Source organism: Berghia stephanieae, chromosome 15, assembly GCF_034508935.2.
Source record: "Berghia stephanieae isolate SIO BIC M18660-M18661 chromosome 15, UCSD_Bste_1.3, whole genome shotgun sequence".
NCBI lineage: Eukaryota > Metazoa > Mollusca > Gastropoda > Nudibranchia > Aeolidiidae > Berghia > Berghia stephanieae.
The window spans coordinates 666,074-688,710 of NC_088374.1; the positions used below are offsets into that span (position 1 = coordinate 666,074).

The following is a 22,637-nucleotide window of genomic DNA, read 5'->3' on the forward strand; positions in this document are numbered from 1 at the left end:
TGTCAATCGGCTCTTCCTTATTATTTAAGTGATTAGTTCTCATTAAAATATATCTAGTAGCCTATGAATATTAATGGTTACCCGCATTTTAACGTGTTGATATATTTAATCTGACTAGGGAATCTTTTGAGTATTTAATCTAAACACATAGCATCAGTAGATAAATATGACAAATATCGTATTGTTATAAATACTTGATTACCTTAAATCAGGCGGGACGTGTAAAATGGGAAACGTTCAAACACTTGGATTGAGTATCCGTTTTAATGTCTACATCTTGAATAAAACAATTATATTCCGTGTTCAGATCGTGTTTTAATAAAACAAATAGAAATAACACCGACAATATGGTCCAATTTGTCTATTGATGTTCATCCAGCAATGATTGGATGATAAGATGAAATTTAAGTATGGCAGAAAGTACGGTAATTGTGATTTAATTAAATTTTTTTTTTTAATTAAGGGCGTCCCATTGGACAAAGGCATTCCGAGATTTTGATTCTGCTGGAATGTAAAGGAAATTATCGGATAGTTGGGTTTGTTTGACCTTGTTGAATTACATTTATCTTAGAGTTGCGTCCTATCCAAAGGGTGGCAAGAAGATTTTATGTCTGTTTAATACAAAAATAAAGAATTAATTAAATCAAAATTCCTTTTATTCATCTCATGGCAAAATTGTCTTTAGGGTCTATTCCAAGGGAATACAGTAATAACCCTCGTGTCAGCCGCAGAGCAGCGCCGCAAATTAAGCTAGGGCGATGTGACTTGATGAAGGGCACACAGCGCAGCGGCGGGTGATCGAACTTGATACCTTTCGGGTACGAAGCAAGGACCGTGTACTGCTGAGCTGCGCTGCTCACGTGACTTGCTTAGGCCACACAAATCGAACTAGGTACCTTTCGTGTACAAAGCAAGGACCGTATACCGCTGAGCCACGCTGCCCCAAGTCTGGAGTTGTCTTGATCAAAATGCTAAAAATAACAACTTTTTGACACTTGAAGGTCATACAGACAACTGTTCAGGATATAACAATGATAAAATGCTTTCTACAATAGTGTGTAATAATATAATTCATATGTCGTGAATCCATTGTGTACTCAGAAGTGTTTTATATGAACTGATAGACTAGACTATACATAGTCAGGTGTTATTATCTATTGTATCCAGCAAAGAATATATTAACGTGTATTAATAAAAAGGTCATCATCATCATCATCATCATCATCATCATCATCATCATCATCATCATCATCATCATCATCATTGTCATCGTCATCATCAACATCATCACCATCATCATCATCATCATCATCATCATCATCATCATCATCATCATCATCATCATCATCATCATCATCATCATCATCTCTAATCCCATACCAAATAATTTATTCCAGATCTGTCCCCAGTAGCCTTTAGCTACGGCTACAATAAAAACGACAACACAAGAGTAATTACTGGACAGACCCTTCTATTCACGGATCGAATCATGGATCTAGGTGGACAATTTAATCCTTCCACCGGGACATTCACGGCACCGATCAAGGGGATTTACGTCTTTCATTTGGTGGTTAGGACTTCTAGTGATGGCGGTAAGATTGATGTTTTGTGTCATTGTGTGCTGTGAGTTGTTTGTGATGACGATTATGATGATGCTGAAAAGAGTGATGATGATGATGATGATTATGATAATAATGATGACGAAGATGATCATGACAACGACGACGACGATGATGATGACGATGATGATGATAATGACTATATTATTATTATTATTATCATTATTATTATTATTATCATTATTATTATTATCATTATTATTATTATTATTATTATTATTATTATTATTATTATTATTATTATTATTATCATATTATTATTATTATTATTAATTATTATTATTATTATTATTATTATTATTTATTATTATTATTATTATTATTATATTATTATTATTTATTATTATTATTATTATTATTATTATTATTATTTTTATTATTATTAATATCATTATTATCAATATATCATTTTTTTTTACTATTATTTTTCTTCTTTGTTATTATTACTTTAATTTCCAATAACGGCAACATTTCGAAATTTATCACCAAGGCCATCATTCCTCTCAAGGTCACACTTTCATCAAGGTCAAACTCATCCTATTAAGCATAAATCAATACCCATTATATCATCGTCACCATCATTTGTTTTTACATTATTACGACAACGGAACCCGTTGAATTTATTCCGTATGACAATAAAGCCAGTATGACCACAGTAAGTCTCTATATCTCATTTTATAGACTAATCCGTGCGGCTATGTGGTCTAGTGGTATGACAATTTCTTTCGGATCCGAAGGTCCTGGGTTCGAGTCTCGCTCTATGCATAGTAGAGTCCTTGAAGAAGGCTCTTTGCTCACATTTGTTCACCTTACTCAGGTATACAATGAGTACCTGGTAGTTAACAGCGTTGTCCCTGTCCAAAGAAAAAATGTAATATCGCCTAACAGGTGTCATGTTCCGTCCTACATGTTAAATGTTGCTGTTGACTACGAACCCCTTGTAAAGCGCCTTGAGCACGTTTATTAGATGTTGCGCTATATAAAAGCTCAATTTTTTAAAAATTGCATCGGTGTGTGTTTGTATAGAATTGTGTGTTGTAAATGATTGTTATGACTTTATTACACACACACACACACGCACACACACGCACACACATACAAAACATCTACATTTATTTATTACAGATTATACTACAGTCAATTTGATGTCTGGGACTGAGACGATTGCAACGCTGAGATCCTATGACAAGGACAACCAGGACCAGTCATCTGTGAGTACGGCGGTCTTGTTGGACAAAGGACAGACCGCCAGGCCTGTGGTGAAATACACGAAGACAGATAAAATAGATCACTACTCCTATTTTACTGGATATCTATTGAAACCCATTTAAATCCAGTCATCAATGGTGTCCGTTTTCTGATAATCCTGGTTTAAATCATTCACCAAACTCCAACATCAACACCACATCGTCATTATTATCATCATCATTATGGTCGTCGTAGTCGTCGTTACCGTTATCATCATCATCATCATCATCATCATCATCATCATCATCATCATCATCATCATCATCATCATCATCATCATCATCATCATCATCATCATCATCATCATCATCATCATCATCATCATCATCATCATCATCATCATCATCATCATCATCATCATCATCATCATCATCATCATCATCATCATCATCATCATCATCGTCGTCGCCGTCGTCGTCCATATGTCTATTTTTGTAATCATCAATATTATCATCGTCACCATCATCTAAATCATCATTATCCTTGTATGTAATCATCATAATATAATAAACAGTTACATGATATATAATAACATAGTTGTATACACGTTATAAGAATGTAGAGTAAACGCGTACAACAACCGTTTCAGTCTCATGATGAATAAATATCAATTTAAAATGTGTCCCATCATCATTATCTGGTGTCACGTCGGAGAAATATTGTTTCTCCCTCCCCTCTCCCTCCTCAAATAAATAAAATATAGCCATACCAATCAATGTTTTATATTAATTTCTAATTGCATCAATTCGGTCACCTGAAGACATTACCGTTTCCGGACGATGCGACACATTTTACAGACAACAACCTATCTCTATAAATGTAAAGGAAAATTCCTCACAGTGTTCTATTTTTATTACTACCAAATCCATTGTCATCATCTCCATTGCTCCGATATAACAGCAATGTGACGCGACGGGGCACTAATTATGATTTATCGTAGATATTGGATATCTAGGCAAATTAAAGGGAAACAACTCAATGGTTTTTAACTACTTGTTGATATACATGGATTATCTCCCTCCTTTAATTAAAACAAGATTTTATGTCAAAACACAAAAAAATAAAAATAGTTAATTTCCGTTCTAAACCTCAGTAGATTTTATAGAATTTTTAACAAAGTCAAAGAGAGAAAAATAAATAAGAAAATTATAATTCTCCCCGGCTTTGGAAGACTTTTTGTTTATCTGGTTTCAGTTTATTTCATTGTAATTAAAGTTTTTTTTTAAAAAATAGAAGCATTTTTTCCTCTCTGAATCGCTGAATATGATTAATAGGATGTTTTCCGTATAATTTTAGAAGATTAGAAATATTTGACATTTGTGTAATGTGACAATACCTCCCACTGTTTTGATCTGTTTATATATTACGCAATTTCCACAAAAGGTACTTAAAGTGTTTTATAAAGGGTCCCTGGTCAACATCAACACGTGACATGATGAACGAAACATGACGCCAATTGGGAGATTTTCCAATTATTTTTTTTCCAATGGGAACGTTCTTAACGGCCAGGGTATCATTTTACACCTGAGTAAGGTGAGATAACGTAAGTAATGATTCGGTTCCCAAGGACTCAACTGTGCATCGAGCTCATTAAATAGCCCACTGACTTAAACAATAGATAATTGCGTAATTAGTGATTCAAGGCTAGTCATAATATGACATTATTATATGCTATATTTCTCTAATTATCGCACACTTTATATAGAGATTATTATACAGACGTAATTAGGAATTCAATGCTAGTCTATAACATTATTATATGCTATATTTCTCTAATTATCGCACACTTTATATAGAGATTATTATACAGACGTAATTAGTAATCCAATGCTGGTCACATGACCCTATTATGTGCTATATTTCTCTAATTATCACATACGTTATCAAACATTATATCAAGATGACAATGAACCACATATAAGCAGGTCTGACATCCGAACGCAATTTTGGGCCTAGTTTAACATTTTTTTATTGGACAATATTTTTAGAGTTCCATTATATCAATGTGCCCAGAATGGATCGGGTTATCAGACCTGCAGTTAAGTGTACTTTGTTACACAGTATGGATACGTTGTGGGCTAGATCTTCGTGTGTGTAAGACTTTACATTTAGATGGATCAAGTGCTCTTTACCAATGCTCTACACATTTGGAAATAACCCATGGAGGTGATATGTAATAAAGTAAAATAAAATACATGTGCTTACTGGCGTAGTTCACCTATCTTATGTCCCCTACAAAGTGGCTGATTGTGTTTTACAATTAAATCCGTGGGTTTTTTATCATAAAAAAATAATAATTTGGTCACAGCTGACGTTTCTGATAAAACTCTCGCCAATAACTTGACGGAATTCAATTAAGTACGTTTATATCATTTCCTTTACATTAACTGTTATTAATATTGTATATCATAATTTGTCATTTTGTTACTGTAAATATTGTTTATCTCATATACGTGACATTGTATAATATTTATCTCTTTTAAAATAAATATTCTTTTTTTTCATATTTCATGTTATAATAATCAGAACTGATAAACAGATCACAATCATTATATTTACCATCACCAAGGCTATAACACAATTTACCATTTCCAAGACTATAACAATTTACCACAACCAGGATTATAACAACTCACCATCACCAAGACTATAACAATTTACCACAACCAGGATTATAACAACTCACCATCACCAAGACTATAACAATTTACCATTTTCATCACAACAACCATAAATCACAACGACTATTAATAATATCACCACCACAACTATCATTACAACAACAAAAAATCACCATCAACACAAATACATCAACAACAAAAAACGGACACTGTAATCGCCTTGGTCATCCACAAATGACCAAATTCCAACATGGATATCATCATATTTTATTAGCCAGTCCCACGTCTGCACCCAATAACTACAGCCATTATAAAGTATCTTTTTAACTTTCAAAGTTATATTCAATTTATTTATCTACCATTCATATACAGAATTAAATTAAACATTTCCCCACGAAAACTAACTATGGTCGTGTGTTATTTATTTCATATTTAGATTACCATTTTCTAACAGAAACAGTCAAACATCTTTTATCCAAAATGAAATATGGCCAAGTCAGATGTGTGGGTTCGCACATTTCATCAAAACTAATCGTCTAGAAATATGATGATGATGATGATGATGATGATGATGATGATGATGATGATGATGATGATGATGATGATGATGATGATGATGATGATGATGGTGATGATGATGATGATGATGATGATGATGATGAAGACCTGCTTGTACATTCATTTCTATTTGTACCACATTTCTCCAAAACTTGAGTCTTCGGAGTATATATATATATATATATATATATATATATATATATATATTATATATATATATATATTATATATATATATATATATATATATATATATGCGACTATGTGGTCTAGTTGTATGACACTCACTTTCGGATCGGAAAGTGCTGGGTTCGAGCCTCGCGCTCGGCGCATAGTTGAGTCCTTGGAAAAGGCTCTTTACTCACATTATCTCACCGTACTCAGGTGTAAAATTATGAGCATCTGGCCGTTAACAGCGTTGCCTTTGTCCGAAAAATTGGAATATCGCCTAACAGGCGTCATGTCCCGTCCGACATGTTAAATGTTTATGTTAACCATTGACCCCATGTAAAACGCTTTGGGCACATTTTGTGGATATTGCGCTATACAAAGTACAATAATATATATATATATATATATATATATATATATATATATATATATATATATATATATAGGTGTTAATTTTTATTACTACTCCATTAAGAATTAGAATAGCTTAAAAACTACAAGTGATAGAAACATCTAGTTTTTTGTATTGTTTTTCAACACAATTCAAGCTTTTGAGGTGAAAATGTCAAGAAGATGCTATAACTCGATGCAATAAAGTCGATGTGTACATATATACAGGTCTGAGATACGAACTCTTTTATGGGCCTAGTTTAACATTGTTGTAATGGACAAGTTTTTTGTACCATTTGTTGAGATTTCCATTACAACAATGAGCCCATGAGGAATTGGGTAACCAGACCTGCATATATAAGGGCATGTCGAATACACTCGCATTCTTTTTTCTTTTTTTTTTTGGTTAAAAAAAGAGAAATTTGTTTCAAGCGAATTTTTTGGCAAAAATAGAAAGAACACATAAAAACGAGTCAACGCATGGCTTGTGTCAAATTTATGTTTTGTATCTTGTTTACATGAGGAAGGACAATGGCCGAAACGTCGTTTGCTTTGTGTTGTTAACTTAAATGAGAGTCACATATACTTACTTGATTTTCTCTCTACTTTAGTGGCTCATTTTGACACCTCAAGTTTTTGGTTCTGTATTGTAAAGGCTTATATCATCTTCTCGAAATTTTCACCACAAAAAAATATACACGAATAGTCAAGAAAAACTATTTTCTAAAAACTAGATGTTTCTATCATTCCTAGTTTTTAATCTATCTTAATTATTTATCGGGTAGGAATTTTTTCTCTCCAAAAATCTCCTGTACACCGATTAAATCTCATTATTTTTTTTTTCGAAGTTTGATAATTTGTTTGAGCTTTTGTATGGCGCAATATTAACTGAACGTGCTCAAGGCGCTTTACAAGGTGTCCCTGGCCAACAGCAACACTTTGCACGTAGGACGAGACAAGACGCCTGTTAGACGATATTAAATTTCGGACAGAGACAACGCCGTTAACGGCCAGGTATTCATTTTACATCTGAGTACGTTGAGAGAATATGAGAAAGTAGCATTTCCCAAGGAGAGAGAGAGGGAGAAAGAGGGGAGAAAGGGAGAGAAAGAAGGGAGAGGGAGAGAGGGGGGGAGAGAAAGGGATACATAGAGAGAGAGAGAGAGAGAGAGAGGGAGAAAGAGAGGAGAGAGGGAGAGAGAAGGAGAGAGAGAGGGAGGGAGAGAGAAGGAGAGAGAGAGAGAGGGAGGGAGAGAGAAGGAGAGAGAGAGGGAGGGAGAGATGTCTAGAGATAAGGGGTTAGAAGGAGTAATAGAAAAAGGGTGAGAGAGAGGGGGAGAGGGAGGGGGAGTGGGAGAGGGAGAGAGAGAGCGAGGGAGAGTGAGTGAGTGAGAGAAAGCGATGGAAAGGGAGAGACAGAGAGAGAGAGAGAGAGAGAGAGAGAGAGAGAGAGGGGGGGGAGAGCGAGAGAGATTGCTTTCCCAAATTGGTTTCGTGATATTGATATTATTGTTGTTTGGTTTGTTTGTTTGGGGTCAATAAATTGGCCTTCATTATCATTAAACCACACACACACACGCGCGCACGCGCACACACACACACACACACACACACACACACATAACATGTTGATAAGCATATGTATTCTTCAACGTGGTATTCAAAAAGTATTAAACAAAAATAAATATAACAAGGAATAATATACATCGCACAGGCATGTATAAGGAGGGTACAGATTTTTGTAAACAGGTGCATGCGTAAGCTACTTAGAATAAAATGGATGGATAGAATAAAATATGAAGAAGTATGGAAAAGAACACAGCAGAAACCAGTGGGAGAGGAAATAGGAAGAAGACGATGGAGGTGGATTGGACACACGCTTAGAAAGAATGACTCCACTATAACAAAGAAAGTATTGGACTGGAACCCTCAGGGCAGAAGATCAAGGGGAAGGCCACGAGGAACATGGAGAAGAATTAAAGAAGCTGATATACAGAGAAGTGGTAAGACCTGGAATGAGATAAAAAAGTTGGCTCAGGATAGAGAAGGATGGAAACTGTTTGTCTGTGGCCTATACCCTCACCCAGGGTGAAAAAGGCAATGATGATGAATATACATCGCGTTTCGGACTCAAATCCCTGCCTCAGCCTTAACTGATTTTTGTGAGAATTTGAGCTTTTTTAAATAGGGCAACATCCACGAAACGTGCTCAACGCGCTATAGAAAGGGTGACAAGCCAACGGCAACACTCAACATAGAGAACGAGACCTGACGATTGTTAGATGATTACATTGTATTTTTTGTTTGTTTTTTTCGGACGGTTAACGCCAAGGTACTCATTTTACACCTGAGTACGATGAAAGGCTGTGAATAAAGAACGTTTTCCAATGACTCAACTATCTATTCGCCTCTTGGGACTCAACCCCAAACCTTTCGAATCCAAAGGCGAGAGTCAAATCACTAGACCACATAGTCGCATGAAAATAGTATTAAAACACAAAGAAAAACAGTTCAAAGATAGTGTGCGCTTGGCTAAGAAACTCACAACATTGCCACCCGTAAGTATGACGGACTAACACACAAAACTATGTGTAACCTTGAAGGTTTATAGTCTGGTTAATACAGTTTAGTGAGAATTACTCATAAACGCGGATGGCAAAGAAAAAAACAATAACAAAGACCCGAGTGACGTCATCTTCGATCTATCTTTTTGTTTTACAAAACTTAAAAAGTAACAAATAAAATGGATATTAGAACACACCAGCTTCAGGAAGTCAATAAGACATCAAAAACAGAACGTTTTGTGTTCAAATCCCTTCTTCAGGCTCACAAGCCTAACTCCGAAACCAGAAATAAATATTTGACAAAGAATGTACTTGGCTAGACTGTTTCTCTGCCATATAGATAGTGTGTGCTTGACTAAGAAACTCACAACATTACCACCCGGAAGTATAACGGACCGAGACACAAATGTATGTGTAACCTTGAACTTTTATAGTCTGAATAATTCAGTTAAGTGAGAAGTATTCGTAAAAAAAAAAAAAAAAAACAATAACAAAGACCCGAGTGACGTTAACTTCGTTGTATCCATAGATAGAATGTAGTTGACATTACTCGGGTCTTTGTTATTGTTTTTTGCCATCCGCATTTATGATTTCTCACTCAACTGTATTAACCAGACTACAAACGTTACATATATGTTCATGGGTCGTTCCGTTATATTTCCGGATGGCAATAAAGAGTTAACAAAAAGATTTATACCCTACAGTAGGGCAAAAGGGGGGGAGGAGATTCACGCCCAACTTTTTCAGTTTATTGTCATAAAGTCTCTATTGATGAGGTGAACACAAATACCGAATACTAATATCCCACAGCCGTTCACACTTGGATTCTGTACAAATAACATTTAAAAAAGGAACGATACTTCATAAATCTTTTTTCAGTAGATGTCTCATTGGTGCAGCGATATAGGAGACATGAGGACAGAGACAGCGATAGAAGCCGACTATTCCTAGGAAACGCATCAATTCTCGTCTATTTCTAGGCACAGGGAAATTCATAACATGTGAAATCTTGCCTGAGGTTGGTCGGACGCGTTCATTGCGGAGTTCATGTCTCAGATATGTCACAGTTTCACACCCGATTGTCAATTTGTCCATATTAATGACGATGTTGTAGTCATCAAGAATTTTGAAAACGGCCACGAGATGTGCCCCATGATCCTCCCACGTCTCAGAAAAAACGACGATGTCGTCAATATAGACCGCTGGAAAGTTATCTGATCCATACAATATATTATTAAGGCGGTGCTGAAATGCGGCGGGTGCCCCGGCCAAGCCGAATGGAATGACGTTGTATTCGGAGAGCCCAAATGAGGTGACTGAAGGCTGTATTGTAAGATGTTTGGAGTCTTGGTGAAGGGAGACTTGAAGATATCCAGATTTGAGATCGATGACACTTAGCACTTTGGCTGATGAGACGTTGTCGATGACGTCATCAATACTTGGAATGCGACATTTCGTTAAGTCGTCGACAGTCCACAATACGTCTCCAGCTTTCGTCTGCCTCGTGGATCTTTACCTTGCAGTTGGTGAGGGGGCTTGAGGCACACGGGAGGGCAAAGGTGTAAATCCCGGTCGACCGTCACGAGACCATCCCGGGTATCGAGCCAACGAGCCACATGAGCTGCTCGCCCCGGTGTGTGACTAAATTTGATCAAAACCCGGTGCCCGAATAGCAGCCCTATCCCGGGCGCCACACTATTATCCTTATGTCGAGTCCCAATCAGTCCCGTCAATGGCGAAGCGGTCTGCCGCCTAGCCAAATAATACCGCGTTCGTGTCGCCAGGGTCGTCGACACGTCCGAGAAAAAAGCAAACGTCCCATGCATCAATCGATTCGCGGCCTGCCGAACGGAAAATGCGACGGCGGGGATGGCGAACTGACGCGTATATTGTCCCTGAACGTCGAGAGCCAGAGTATGGCAAAAAATGAGCTTTTATCAAAGCTATTGGCCGTTCATTGCGTAGATATCCTCCTGTTACAGGAGACCCACCTTTATTCAGGCGCGCAATCTTCCCGATTCCAGATCCCAGGCTATACGGTGGTCCAACGCGAGGACACTTCGAGGCTCAAAGGAGGGGTTAGCGTTTACGCTAAAGAGCCAACGAAGGTAAGGGTCATTGAGAGCGTAACGGACAGTAATGGGGTGAACCGAATTTCCGTGGAAGTAGGTGGACTGTGTTTGCATAATATTTACAAACCACCTAGAGCGACCTGGACTACATCACCGGTTCCGGTGGTCAGCCATCCTTCCATCTGTCTGGGAGACTTTAATAGCCACCATCACGAATGGGGCTACCGAGACTGTAAAGAGGCAGGAAGACAACTCCGCTCATGGATGGACTGTAATGATCTACACCTAGTGTACGATCCTACAGCCAAGGGTACCTTCCGGGGTACCCGCCATAAGAAGGAGTATACTCCAGACCTCACCCTCGTAACGAAAGGCGCGAACGGTGAACCACTGCAGGTGAAACGGACAGTCCTCGGGGACTTTCCGCATAGCCAGCACAGGCCGGTTCTTGTCACAGCTGGGGTGACAATACCGAGGGTGCAGTCTCTCCCACTTTGCAGATGGAATTTCAGGAAGGCTGACTGGGAGGAATTCAGTTACTATATCGAGCAGGTCTGCCCTGCCATTCCTCCCAAGTCCAAGAATATAACCAGATTCAGTAGGCTACTGGTTAAAAGCGCTCAACGCTCTATTCCACGGGGCAAACGGAAATTCTACACCCCTTGCTGGACAGCAGAGTCGGAAGAGCTGTACCGAGAGTACCAGCAGACCCAGTCCCAGGACGCAGCCGATAGATTACTTCAGTCTCTGGCAGAGGGAAGGAAGCAACGGTGGCAGGAGACCTTGGAAAGTCTCGACTTTACACACTCCAACCGCCACGCTTGGCGTTTGATAAAGAAATTGGACCCAGATCGGAATTTCGCGAAGGCTGCACCGGAATGCGAGGCAGACACAATTGCCAAGAATATTAAGAACCGTAGGAAGCGGGTCCCTAATCAGGCTTTCGAGCGCGGTGTCCGCAAGGCGTACCGTACGATTTTTGACTCGCTACCTGCGGAGGAGTCGGACTGGACGGCCCCGTTCAGTCCCCGAGAAGTGGGTGCAGCCATTAGCGAAGTGAAGAACGGCAAAGCAGCAGGGATAGATGGTGTATATCCCGATATGGTGACGCATCTGGGCCCCAGGGCACGGGCCTGGCTAGCAGAGGCAATGTCTGACATCCTTGCAAAAGGAAAGCTTCCACAAGTGTGGAAGCATGCGAAGATAGTTGCCATCCTGAAGCCAGGGAAGCCGGCGAAGGAGGCAGACAGTTACAGACCCATATCGCTGCTGAGCTGTCTTTACAAATTGTTGGAGCGTGTTCTATTAAACCGATGGGGGCCGGTCCTAGACGCTGCCCTGCCACCCGAGCAGGCAGGCTTCAGGGAAGGGAGGTGCACCACGGAGCAGGTCATTGCCCTTACAGAGCATATTGAGCACGGGTTCGAGAGAAAACAGCAAACAGGTGCTGTGTTTATAGACCTATCAGCGGCGTACGATACGGTCTGGTGCGATGGGTTAATGCTCAAACTTGCAAAAATCATAAGGTGCAAAAAGACCTTGAAGTTGTTCTCTTCGATCTTAGGGGAAAGGCAATTCCACGTCGCGCTGGGAGACGTCACGAGCAAAGTTAGGAAATTGAAGAATGGGGTCCCTCAGGGGTCGGTACTTGCGCCAATGTTGTTTAACGTTTACATTAGCGATATGCCGAACACTTCCTCCCTGAGGCTGGGATACGCAGACGACTGGGCACTCGTTACTCAGAGTAAAGTGTGGACCCGTCTCGAGAGCGTACTCAGCGAGGACGTCACCAGACTCAAATCCTACTTTGACAAGTGGTACCTGAAGATGAACACCTCAAAAACCGTGGCCACTGCATTTCACTTATGCAGTGGTTGGCACACCCGTAAACTGAATGTTCTAGTCGGGGACCAGCCACTCCCATATGAGCCGCGTCCAAAATATTTAGGGGTGACGTTGGATCGCAGTCTTACCTATCGGGTTCATCTCGAAGGGGTTGCCCGGAAGATAGAGAAGCGGAATTGTCTTCTGAGGAAGCTGGCGGGATCGACTTGGGGCGCTAGCCAAGCGCTCCTGAGAACATCCGCCCTGGCACTATGCTATTCCACCGCGGAGTATTGCGCTCCAGTGTGGGGTAGAAGCAGAAACGTTGAGAAGGTGGATGTAAAACTTCGCAAGTCGATGCACATAGTGTCGGGAACGCTAGCAACAACCCCTAGAGAATGGGGCCCGATAATGGCGGCGATCCAGCCCCCAGATGTCCGGAGGGAGACCATTACGGGAAACTGGCAAAGTAAGATCAAAGAGAGAGGGAATGGGGATACCCCTCTCATGCGCATAATGAACGGTGCCCCCGTTTCGAGCCGAATTAAGTCCCGGCAACCCTTGTACGCAGAATCCCTGACTACGGACAGAGCTGCACATACGAGATGGAAGTCGGTTTGGACAAATTCAATCCCTCGTGGGGGCGGGGACCTACACTCCTCTAAGCTTGGTGAGAGGTTGCCAGGCTTTGATACCAGTAAGAGGAGACACTGGGTAGCTGCGAATCGACTTCGGTCGAGGAGCTGCCTAACGGCCGGTACGTTACATCAGTGGGGTCTAACTTCCTGTCCAATATGTCCACGCTGTGGGCAAGAACCCGAAACGGCAGAGCATCTAGTCGAAAGGTGTGTTGTGACGATGCTACCAGGCGGGTTCGCGACGGTGCACGAATGCGGACCGGACTTTGCTGATTGGGTCGATCGTCATAACATAATAGTGTGAACCATAAGAAGCAGCAGCCTTTTTTCTCAATAAACACGGTGATGAATTGTTGGACTCGCTGTTTGAAAGAACGTTGTCGTTTAAATGTTTGTTGAGTTCTCTTTTGAGAATGATTTTCTTTGCCGAGGGCAATCTATGGTAGGTCGGTTGGATAGCTTTCACAGATTCAAGTCTGATGTCACAGGACGGAAGAAGAGAGACACGGGGTTCATCGGATCAAACGTCTAGATGCCGGGTGGGGATGACTCTCACATCGTCTCGCAGTTTGGGTCAGAGATGATTCAGGTGGCTGTCCATTCGATCCAGGTATTCCCATAATTTTCTGAAGTCAACTTCAAATAATGGTTTGATTAAATTAATATGAAAGACTTCTTTCTTTTTCTTTATGTCAGGAGTTTGAATCAGGTAATTTGTATCGCTGATTTTTTTTTTCTAGTATTTTGTAAGGGTCTGACAATGTGACCTTAAAGTGGTGGTAATTGGTAGGGAGGAAGTCTATAGTATTTTGTAAGGGCCTGACAATTTGACCTTAAAGTGGTGGTAATTGGTAGGGAGGAAAACTATAGTATTTTGTAAGGGCCTGACAATTTGACCTTACAGTGGTGGTAATTGGTAGGGAGGAAAACTATAGTATTTTGTAAGGGTCTGACAATTTGACCTTACAGTGGTGGTAATTGGTAGGGAGGAAAACTATAGTATTTTGTAAGGGCCTGACAATTTGACCTTAAAGTGGTGGTAATTGGTAGGGAGGAAAACGTTAGTATTTTGTAAGGGCCTGACAATTTGTCCTTAAAGTGGTTGTAATTAATTGGTAGGGAGGAAAACTATAGTATTTTGTAAGGCCCTGACAATTTGACCTTAAAGTGGTGGTAATTACTTGGTAGGGAGGAAAACTATAGTATTTTGTAAGGGCCTGACAATTTGACCTTAAAGTGGTGGTAATTAATTGGTAGGGAGGAAAACTATAGTATTTTGTAAGGGCATGACAATTTGACCTTAAAGTGGTGGTAATTGGTAGGGAGGAAATCTATAGTATTTTGTAAGGGCTTGACAATTTGACCTTACAGTGGTGGTAATTGGTAGGGAGGAAAACTATAGTATTTTGTAAGGGCTTGACAATTTGACCTTACAGTGGTGGTAATTGGTAGGGAGGAAAACTATAGTATATTGTAAGGGCCTGACAATTTGACCTTACAGTGGTGGTAATTGGTAGGGAGGAAAACTATAGTATTTTGTAAGGGCTTGACAATTTGACATTACAGTGATGGTAATTGGTAGGGAGGAAAACTATAGTATTTTGTAAGGGCCTGACAATTTGACCTTAAAGTGGTGGTAATTAATTGGTAGGGAGCAAAACTATAGTATTTTGTAAGGGCCTGACAATTTGACCTTAAAGTGGTGGTAATTACTTGGTAGGGATGAAAACTATAGTATTTTGTAAGGGCCTGACAATTTGACCTTAAAGTGGTGGTAATTAATTGGTAGGGAGGAAAACTATAGTATTTTGTATGGGCCTGACAATTTGACCTTAAAGTGGTGGTAATTAATTGGTAGGGAGGAAAACTATAGTATTTTGTAAGGGCCTGACAATTTGACCTTAAAGTGGTGGTAATTAATTGGTAGGGAGGAAAACTATAGTATTTTGTAAGGGCCTGACAATTTGACCTTAAAGTGGTGGTAATTACTTGGTAGGGAGGAAAACTATAGTATTTTGTAAGGGCTTGACAATTTGACCTTAAAATGGTGGTAATTAATTGATAGGGAGGAAAACTAAAACGCTGTCAACAACATTGAATAAACGTGGTTTACATTTTAATCTGTATGTAAATTTCATTTTATCGTTTGTACAGGACAAAATTCTCTTTGCTACTTCCAAAAATATAAAAAACGGTCCTAAAGTCAATGACATATTCCAAAACATTAGTAATCTGATTTGAAATAAGTTTGTGTTTTAGAATTTCCAAAGGTCCTCTGACAGTATGTCCAACGACTAACTCAGAGGGGAAAGCCCAAAGATTCCTTGCTCATGTTCCTTGTTGCAAAGAGAACAAGGGGTAAATTTTCATTCCAATCCTGTTTCATGTCAATACAAAAGGTTCTAAGAAGACTTTTTATAGTTTTATGATAACGCTCTAAAGCTCCCCGAGTTACAGGATGGTAGACAAAAGAGAAAATATGTTTTATCCCAAAATCTTCTAACGGGTTTTGTAGTATTTTACTCTTAAAATTGGTCTCTCGATCACTTTTGATTTCCAGAGGAATTCCAAACATAGTAAAATATTTATAGAGGCAATTTAGAATTGTTTTAGCTCTAATATTTCTGAATGGGAAGACCTCGAGTGACGGGGCATAATATTGTAAAAATATATTGAGTTTTACTTTTGTTGGTGGGCAAGGGCCCTACACAGTCAATAATTAGTGTATAAAAATGTTCACCTGTAACTTTTATTGGTTTGAGGTTGAACTAAGGTATTGTAGTTTTCATGCTAAGTTGCCATGCACTGCAACAGTTAACATAGTTTATGACACCTTTTCTTAAATACTGTGGCGGGTTGTGTATTATTTTTTGTGGAATCGAGTCCAACCGATAGCTCAATGGTCTGGATTCGAACTAGTTTGCGCGCTATGGCTCTCGTTACCAGCTGCGCCACTCAACCTATTTCACAAACGGCTCAGGTTTAATCTAGGGGTGATTAAGAATTGCCTTAGGGTCCCTTATAACTTAATTGCATTAATAACAAGTGAGTCAAGACAATAGTAACGCCCAATAAAATAATAACAATTCTTTACATAAAATGTAATTAGATTGTTACAGGAAAAGATAGAAAGAATAGGTATTTATTTAATATCAGGAAGAATAGTTCTAATTGAGTGGATCTAATTTATTATTTATTTATCTATTGATTTATTTATTGATTTATTTATGATTGATTGATTGATTTAGTTTCTAATCATTTGTTTCTGTGGAAAATACATTTGAAAATGGTATAAACCCGTTTGGCTTATCTTTGTCCTGCCGGCTTGCTTGATTGAGGCAAATGTATCAGCTAGTTCCAGGGTTGGCTCCTGCTTGCAGGGTTTTCTGGACTTTACAACAGTGTGTTGTAGTTATGAACTGAAAGGAATGTTCTGGTGTCGGGGATGACTGACATCAGGGGTTTACCACTATGCAAGGACTGTGAGGCAGGGATTCGGTACGGGCTGGGTGCTTCAAGGACAAGGACCTTCAGTTGAGAGTTAAAACAACGAGATCTTAGAGCCAATCGACTTTGTCTTTCGCCACCGGATGTCCTTGAGCGACACATCATAATAGCATTCATTTGCCGACAAAGGCAAGGAGAAACAGTAACTCCATGATAATGGTAGTTATTACATTTGTATCAAACATCAACTGACAGTCGAGTTATCTTACCTGATGAGAATTTAACAGGCATGTGTCCCTGGTATTTCTTAATTTATTTTTATTAATTATAATTGAGGTTATAATGCGTGGCCGGCGATTGACGGTAGAGTACAGCCATTCAAGCAATTTACATATTGAATATAAATGAAATAATAGCATATATCATAAACAAATGTTAACTAGAGTATAAGATACATATATATATAGTTTTGTACAGGTATTCCAACTTACGAACATCCATATATACACAAACTATAATAGTAATAATAGATTAAGCATTGAATCCACAGTAATATCTCGTTCCACTTTGAATGTTAACCAATAATTCATTTTACCTTCAGCCGAGAGAAGAAGAACTTTTACAAGTTTGAAATTGGAGGGATAACTCTTCTTTCTTGGGATTCTTAGCGTGTGTGTCATTCAGTTCAGAAATGAATTTGATTTTGTGAATTAAAGGAACGCGTTGGAATTATGGGAATAGCCAATCAGAAGAATGTTCCTGTTTAAGATAGCCAATGATATTCGGATGCTTTGATTAATACGGAGTAACGAAGAATTAACGGAGAGCTAGACCTTAAATGCAATTTTAGTTACTCTTGAACGAGACAAGTACCTCAGGGCATAGGCACGTTGGAGTCTTGTTTGGAAAAGGTAATTAGCAGAAGGTATGGATACAATGGGCAGACAATTTGAACAGGTAAATAAGCCTTAAGCTGAAAGCGCGTGTTCCGTTATACAATGGCAAGGTTTTCCACCTATCGACCAAAATTTCCGTAAGCAAAATTTAGAGCTTTATTGGAAAAAGGCTGTCCATGTTTTGAGTATCTTAACTTAAGATGTTAATCTGCCTTGGCAAATATATATCGTCCACCAGATTTGAAGTCGTTTTGAATGAGACGCTGACGAATGACAAATAAATCATGCAGTGAAAGAAAAAAGTTCGTCACAAATACGTCCAATAAAATGATTTCTTATACAAGACAAAGTTTTTTTAATGCGTACATGAGAATTATATTTGGCAATTGTCAGTATTTTATCCATAAATTTATGTGGGACAACAATTTGATGTAGTATTAAATGGCAATCTTCCCTCTTTGCAAAATGAGGCAGGTATTTTCTAATGAGTACATCATTTTTGAGATAGACATATGTTTTGTAGTTGTGAATATCACTCACTTTTACTGAAGAATTGTAACAACATTTCAATGTCTCATCATTTCTTTGATTAACTAAAATGTTTTACATCAGTAACAATGTGAATATCATTATCAAACATAGTATGACTAACATTAAGATCATCATCTTCACTTTTATTCTTCATGGACTTGGTTATCACTGGAATAACAACAATGCCATCAGGAGGACAATTTGGATTCCAATGACCTTGGTCAGCTGTGGGATTCAAACTCTCATCAAAACATTCGTGCTTGACCATCTCCAGGGAGAGGTTGGTGGGGAAAATATCCATCTAAATCATTTATTGCCGTGTCCAGGGAATAAATTTCACATTTTGTATCAATTTCATTTTGAGGATAATTGTTGTCTATCTGTCACCATTTATAATTAATCTCGAAATGAACTTGTTGAACAATCACAGAGTTAATGCCATGGTATATTTATCATTATCCTCATTTGCACCTAGGAATACTAATCATCACCGAATGGATCATTGCTGTGGGTGTCTAGGGTGTGAGTTTTACAATCCTGGGTCTCGAAAGGGAAGACTGAAAATTGATATATGTATAATAATTTTTGTTATTATATACAGTGGTAGGTATTGTATTCTCATTTGCACCTATGGGTTAGGAGGAATACCTATCGCCGAGTGGATCATTTCTGGGTTTGTCCATGATGTGAGTTTCTATGTTCTCCACAGGTGTAGAGAATGAGGCTGAAAATAATCATCAAGGTTAGAATAGTCATGGGTTGGGTCAGTGTGGAGGCTCTTGGTCACGTTACCTGAAATAGTCCTGAAATTTATGTTGTTTCCAGTTAGGGTATTATCAATGCGAACCTGTGTTCCTTCAATAGGCAAATTATCTATCATTCCACGTGTGATATGAAATTTAGTTTTACAAGAGCAATGACTTTTTCCACTGACTCTATTCTGACACGACAGGGGATTACATCCTCAATAATTGTATTGACAGTCTTAGTAATAAGAGACTGACTAGAACCAGTATCACGAAGCCATTTAATGGACTGATACGTGTCTGGGTTAGAGTAGAATGCGATAAAACCATCTCCTATGAAGGGTTTAAATTAATGTCGGTAAGTGATTTTAGGAGTAAGCGCAATGTGAGAACTGGGAGTCATTGATGAGTTGGTATTAGTATTGTAAAATACATAAGTTCTCTTCGCTGATTTTGGTTATTATTTATCTTTGAAACACCTCTCTGTCGAGTGTGTATTTGAATGACAGATAGAGAAGTAGAAAGTTCTCTTTGTCCATTTTTTGATTATTTTAATAAGCATACTTAACTTTCTTATCTCCGTCCCTGGACCGTTGTTGGTCTGGGATGTCTCTGTTGGTATCAAACTGATCGGTGCTTCCTCTTGCTGGCATAGGCATTGTGTTGGCAATGGGAGGGAACTTGGTTACTGTCCGATCTGTATCACGAATGGAATTCTGGTGGAGCTGAAGGTCATCCATGATGTTAGCTAATTCATGGGCAATCTTTGTCTTCGGTAGACCTGCCATTTGAGAGAACAAGTTATCTGGCAAAGAGAAACGGAAAGTATCCATGAGAATCATTTCCTTAAGATATTTGAATATGGTGGAATTGTAACTTTTGCACCAGCAATCGAAGCTTTTGTCCTGGTCTCTAACAAACTCTATAAAGGTTTGTGAGTCAAGTTTTCGCCGGTTCCTAAACTATTGTCTATAAAGTTCAGGAGATTTTGATAAACGCATAAAATTCTGCCTTTTAATATTTCTTCTTCAAAGAATGGCTTGCGCACCACGCTTTATTTAACACAAATCAAAGAATAAACTTCGATTACTTTGATACCAATCACCAGCGAGTAAAGAAATAAGTAAATCTAACAAATATTTCATATATCATTGCAAGGGATTCAAGAGCTAAAATTTGCATTTAATATTATAAGAAACTCAAAGACAGTAGTTAATCTGAACAGCATTTCCACAAATATTGGCCAGGAGACTTGTAAATTCCTTGTATTGCTTCATATATTTATGGGTGTTCGTGTTATTCATGGATTGCCAAAGATCGTGGAATCACCATTCGAGATATTTCAAAGTCTCTAAGTGATTCTTTCTATAAAAAGTTGAAGCAAATGAACACAACATTGATCTCGTAAGGATTGACATGTTCATCTACAAAACAGGAGACGTTGACAAATTCCTACAAACAAGTGACATTCTGTATCATCACTTTGAAAGCAGTGTCTTTCAAGTGAGTATTTGGGCCACAGTCAATGAGTCCTTGGCGTCTTACCAAATCCAAATAATGCTAAAGGTGGATAAAAATACCTTGATTCATGCTTTATTCTGACTGCTTGAAGCCAAAGCAGTCTTCCATATTAAAAGGATGTTCCGATTTCCGATACAAATTGGATTCAATAGTCTGATGTCACTTCGCCCAGAAACGACCATCTTGATTCTAAACAAAGAAAATCGGTACTTTTTATTCTTCACGCTGGCTAGAACTTTTCATATGTCTTGTGATCAGAATGTGTAAAAGGCAAAACATGATCAGTTTATAATGGTTGTTTTTCCTCTGGATACGCTTTCATGCTCGTCGGAGAAATATTTCATAAGAGCGTCCGCCATTGTTTCGATAGTTTATCGCCGGTTACTAAGTTACCATGCGCCATTACAGGGGAAATGACGTCATTACTTTTGAAGCGTATTGACGAAAGCAAAATTGGACTGCAGACTTTTTTGTAAACATCAATATGCAAATTAATCCTCTCTCTCTCTCATCCGAAATTTGAAATCTTGGCCAATTCATTTCCCACCTGTACATTATTTCTTTTTAAATCATTGTTACCAACGAATGAGGTCGGGCTCTTAAACAACACAAATTGTTTTAAATATGAAAATGCTATTTTGAATAAGTCCATCAAATTATATTAAGTTTAATAATTTATGATTTATTAATAATATGACTCTGTTTAGATACTTTTGCTGTAGTAGATATCATTACATACAATCTCCCTAACCATTCACACACAATCTCCCTTACAGAGGTGGAGTATGTCATGAAAAAGTTCAGATCTGTGTCAAGAACTAGATAACATATCACAGAGATAAAGGTGACGGTGTTCAAGAAAAAAATAAAACCCAAAAAAACTATTATAGTAAAGGGAATGAGATTAGCGGAAAAGTAGCGTCCCTTGATTGGACGTCACCCATAGTATGTGACGTCACCGGCGGAAAAGTTATTAGAGAGAGAACGATAGGCGCATGCGCACACCAACATGACGTTCTCTCTCTCTAAAAACTTTTCGGCCGGTGACGTCACAGACTATGGGTGACGTCCAATCAAGGGACGCTACTCTTCCACTAATATCATTCCCTATTGGTAGATATGGTTAATGCATTTGACACATCAATATAATCCAAAGGACTTCTCGTTAGGGGCGTGGCTATATTGGTTGATTTGGTGCCTAGCACCGCGTCCATCTTTTAAACATGGAGTACAGCATTAAACAAAAATAATACTGTGAAATGGTATATACCGCCTCTTACTTATTTGAATAAGTCTTTTCTTTATTTTTTTCTTCTCTCTTTTGTATTGACAAATATAGCATTTCTAAGTCATTTCCTTCTGATTGTGGCACCACCTTGAACTGTAAGCATGCCACGCCACTGGTTGTCGTCATTATCAAAAAGACAAACGTATCTCACACAATGATAGTCTGGGTCATGATATCCCTGAAAATTTAACCCATTCAACCCTAACACCGACTGTATCCATAGTTTACACCCGGGGTTACTTTTACCCCATGCCTATCTATAACATTTTTTCGGAGAAAAATTATAGGCGTAGTATCAAGGCTAATGCTTTTAGTTTTTACATGTTCATGTTAGTTGAATGAAACTATCTATGCACATGCTCATTTCTAATACATTTTTTTCCAATTTTGAAAAGTAGCAAAAATCTCTAGGATTGAGTGAGTTAAAAGGGTTGAGTAGGAACGGGAAATAGAAGGACTGATAAGCTGTAATGTACAAACCATCCCTAATCTCATAAGTATCTT

General features: G+C 38.5%; 1 protein-coding gene across 10 annotated transcripts in view; it reads left to right on the forward strand.

The window, feature by feature from the left end:
* LOC144960237 (uncharacterized) overlaps window positions 1–22,637 on the forward strand; it is a 262,835-nt gene that overhangs the window by 31,837 nt on the left and 208,361 nt on the right. For 3 of the 10 annotated variants that reach the window (XM_078893243.1, XM_078893244.1, XM_078893240.1), the window contains one exon: window positions 1,398–1,592. The exons of 6 other annotated variants lie outside the window; for them this stretch is intronic. In XM_078893243.1, coding sequence (XP_078749369.1) covers window positions 1,398–1,592 — 195 coding nt within the window. Of the gene's footprint in view, window positions 1–1,397; window positions 1,593–2,744; window positions 5,889–22,637 lie in introns of those variants that run through there. One more of the 10 variants, XM_078893242.1, reaches the window with a different exon arrangement.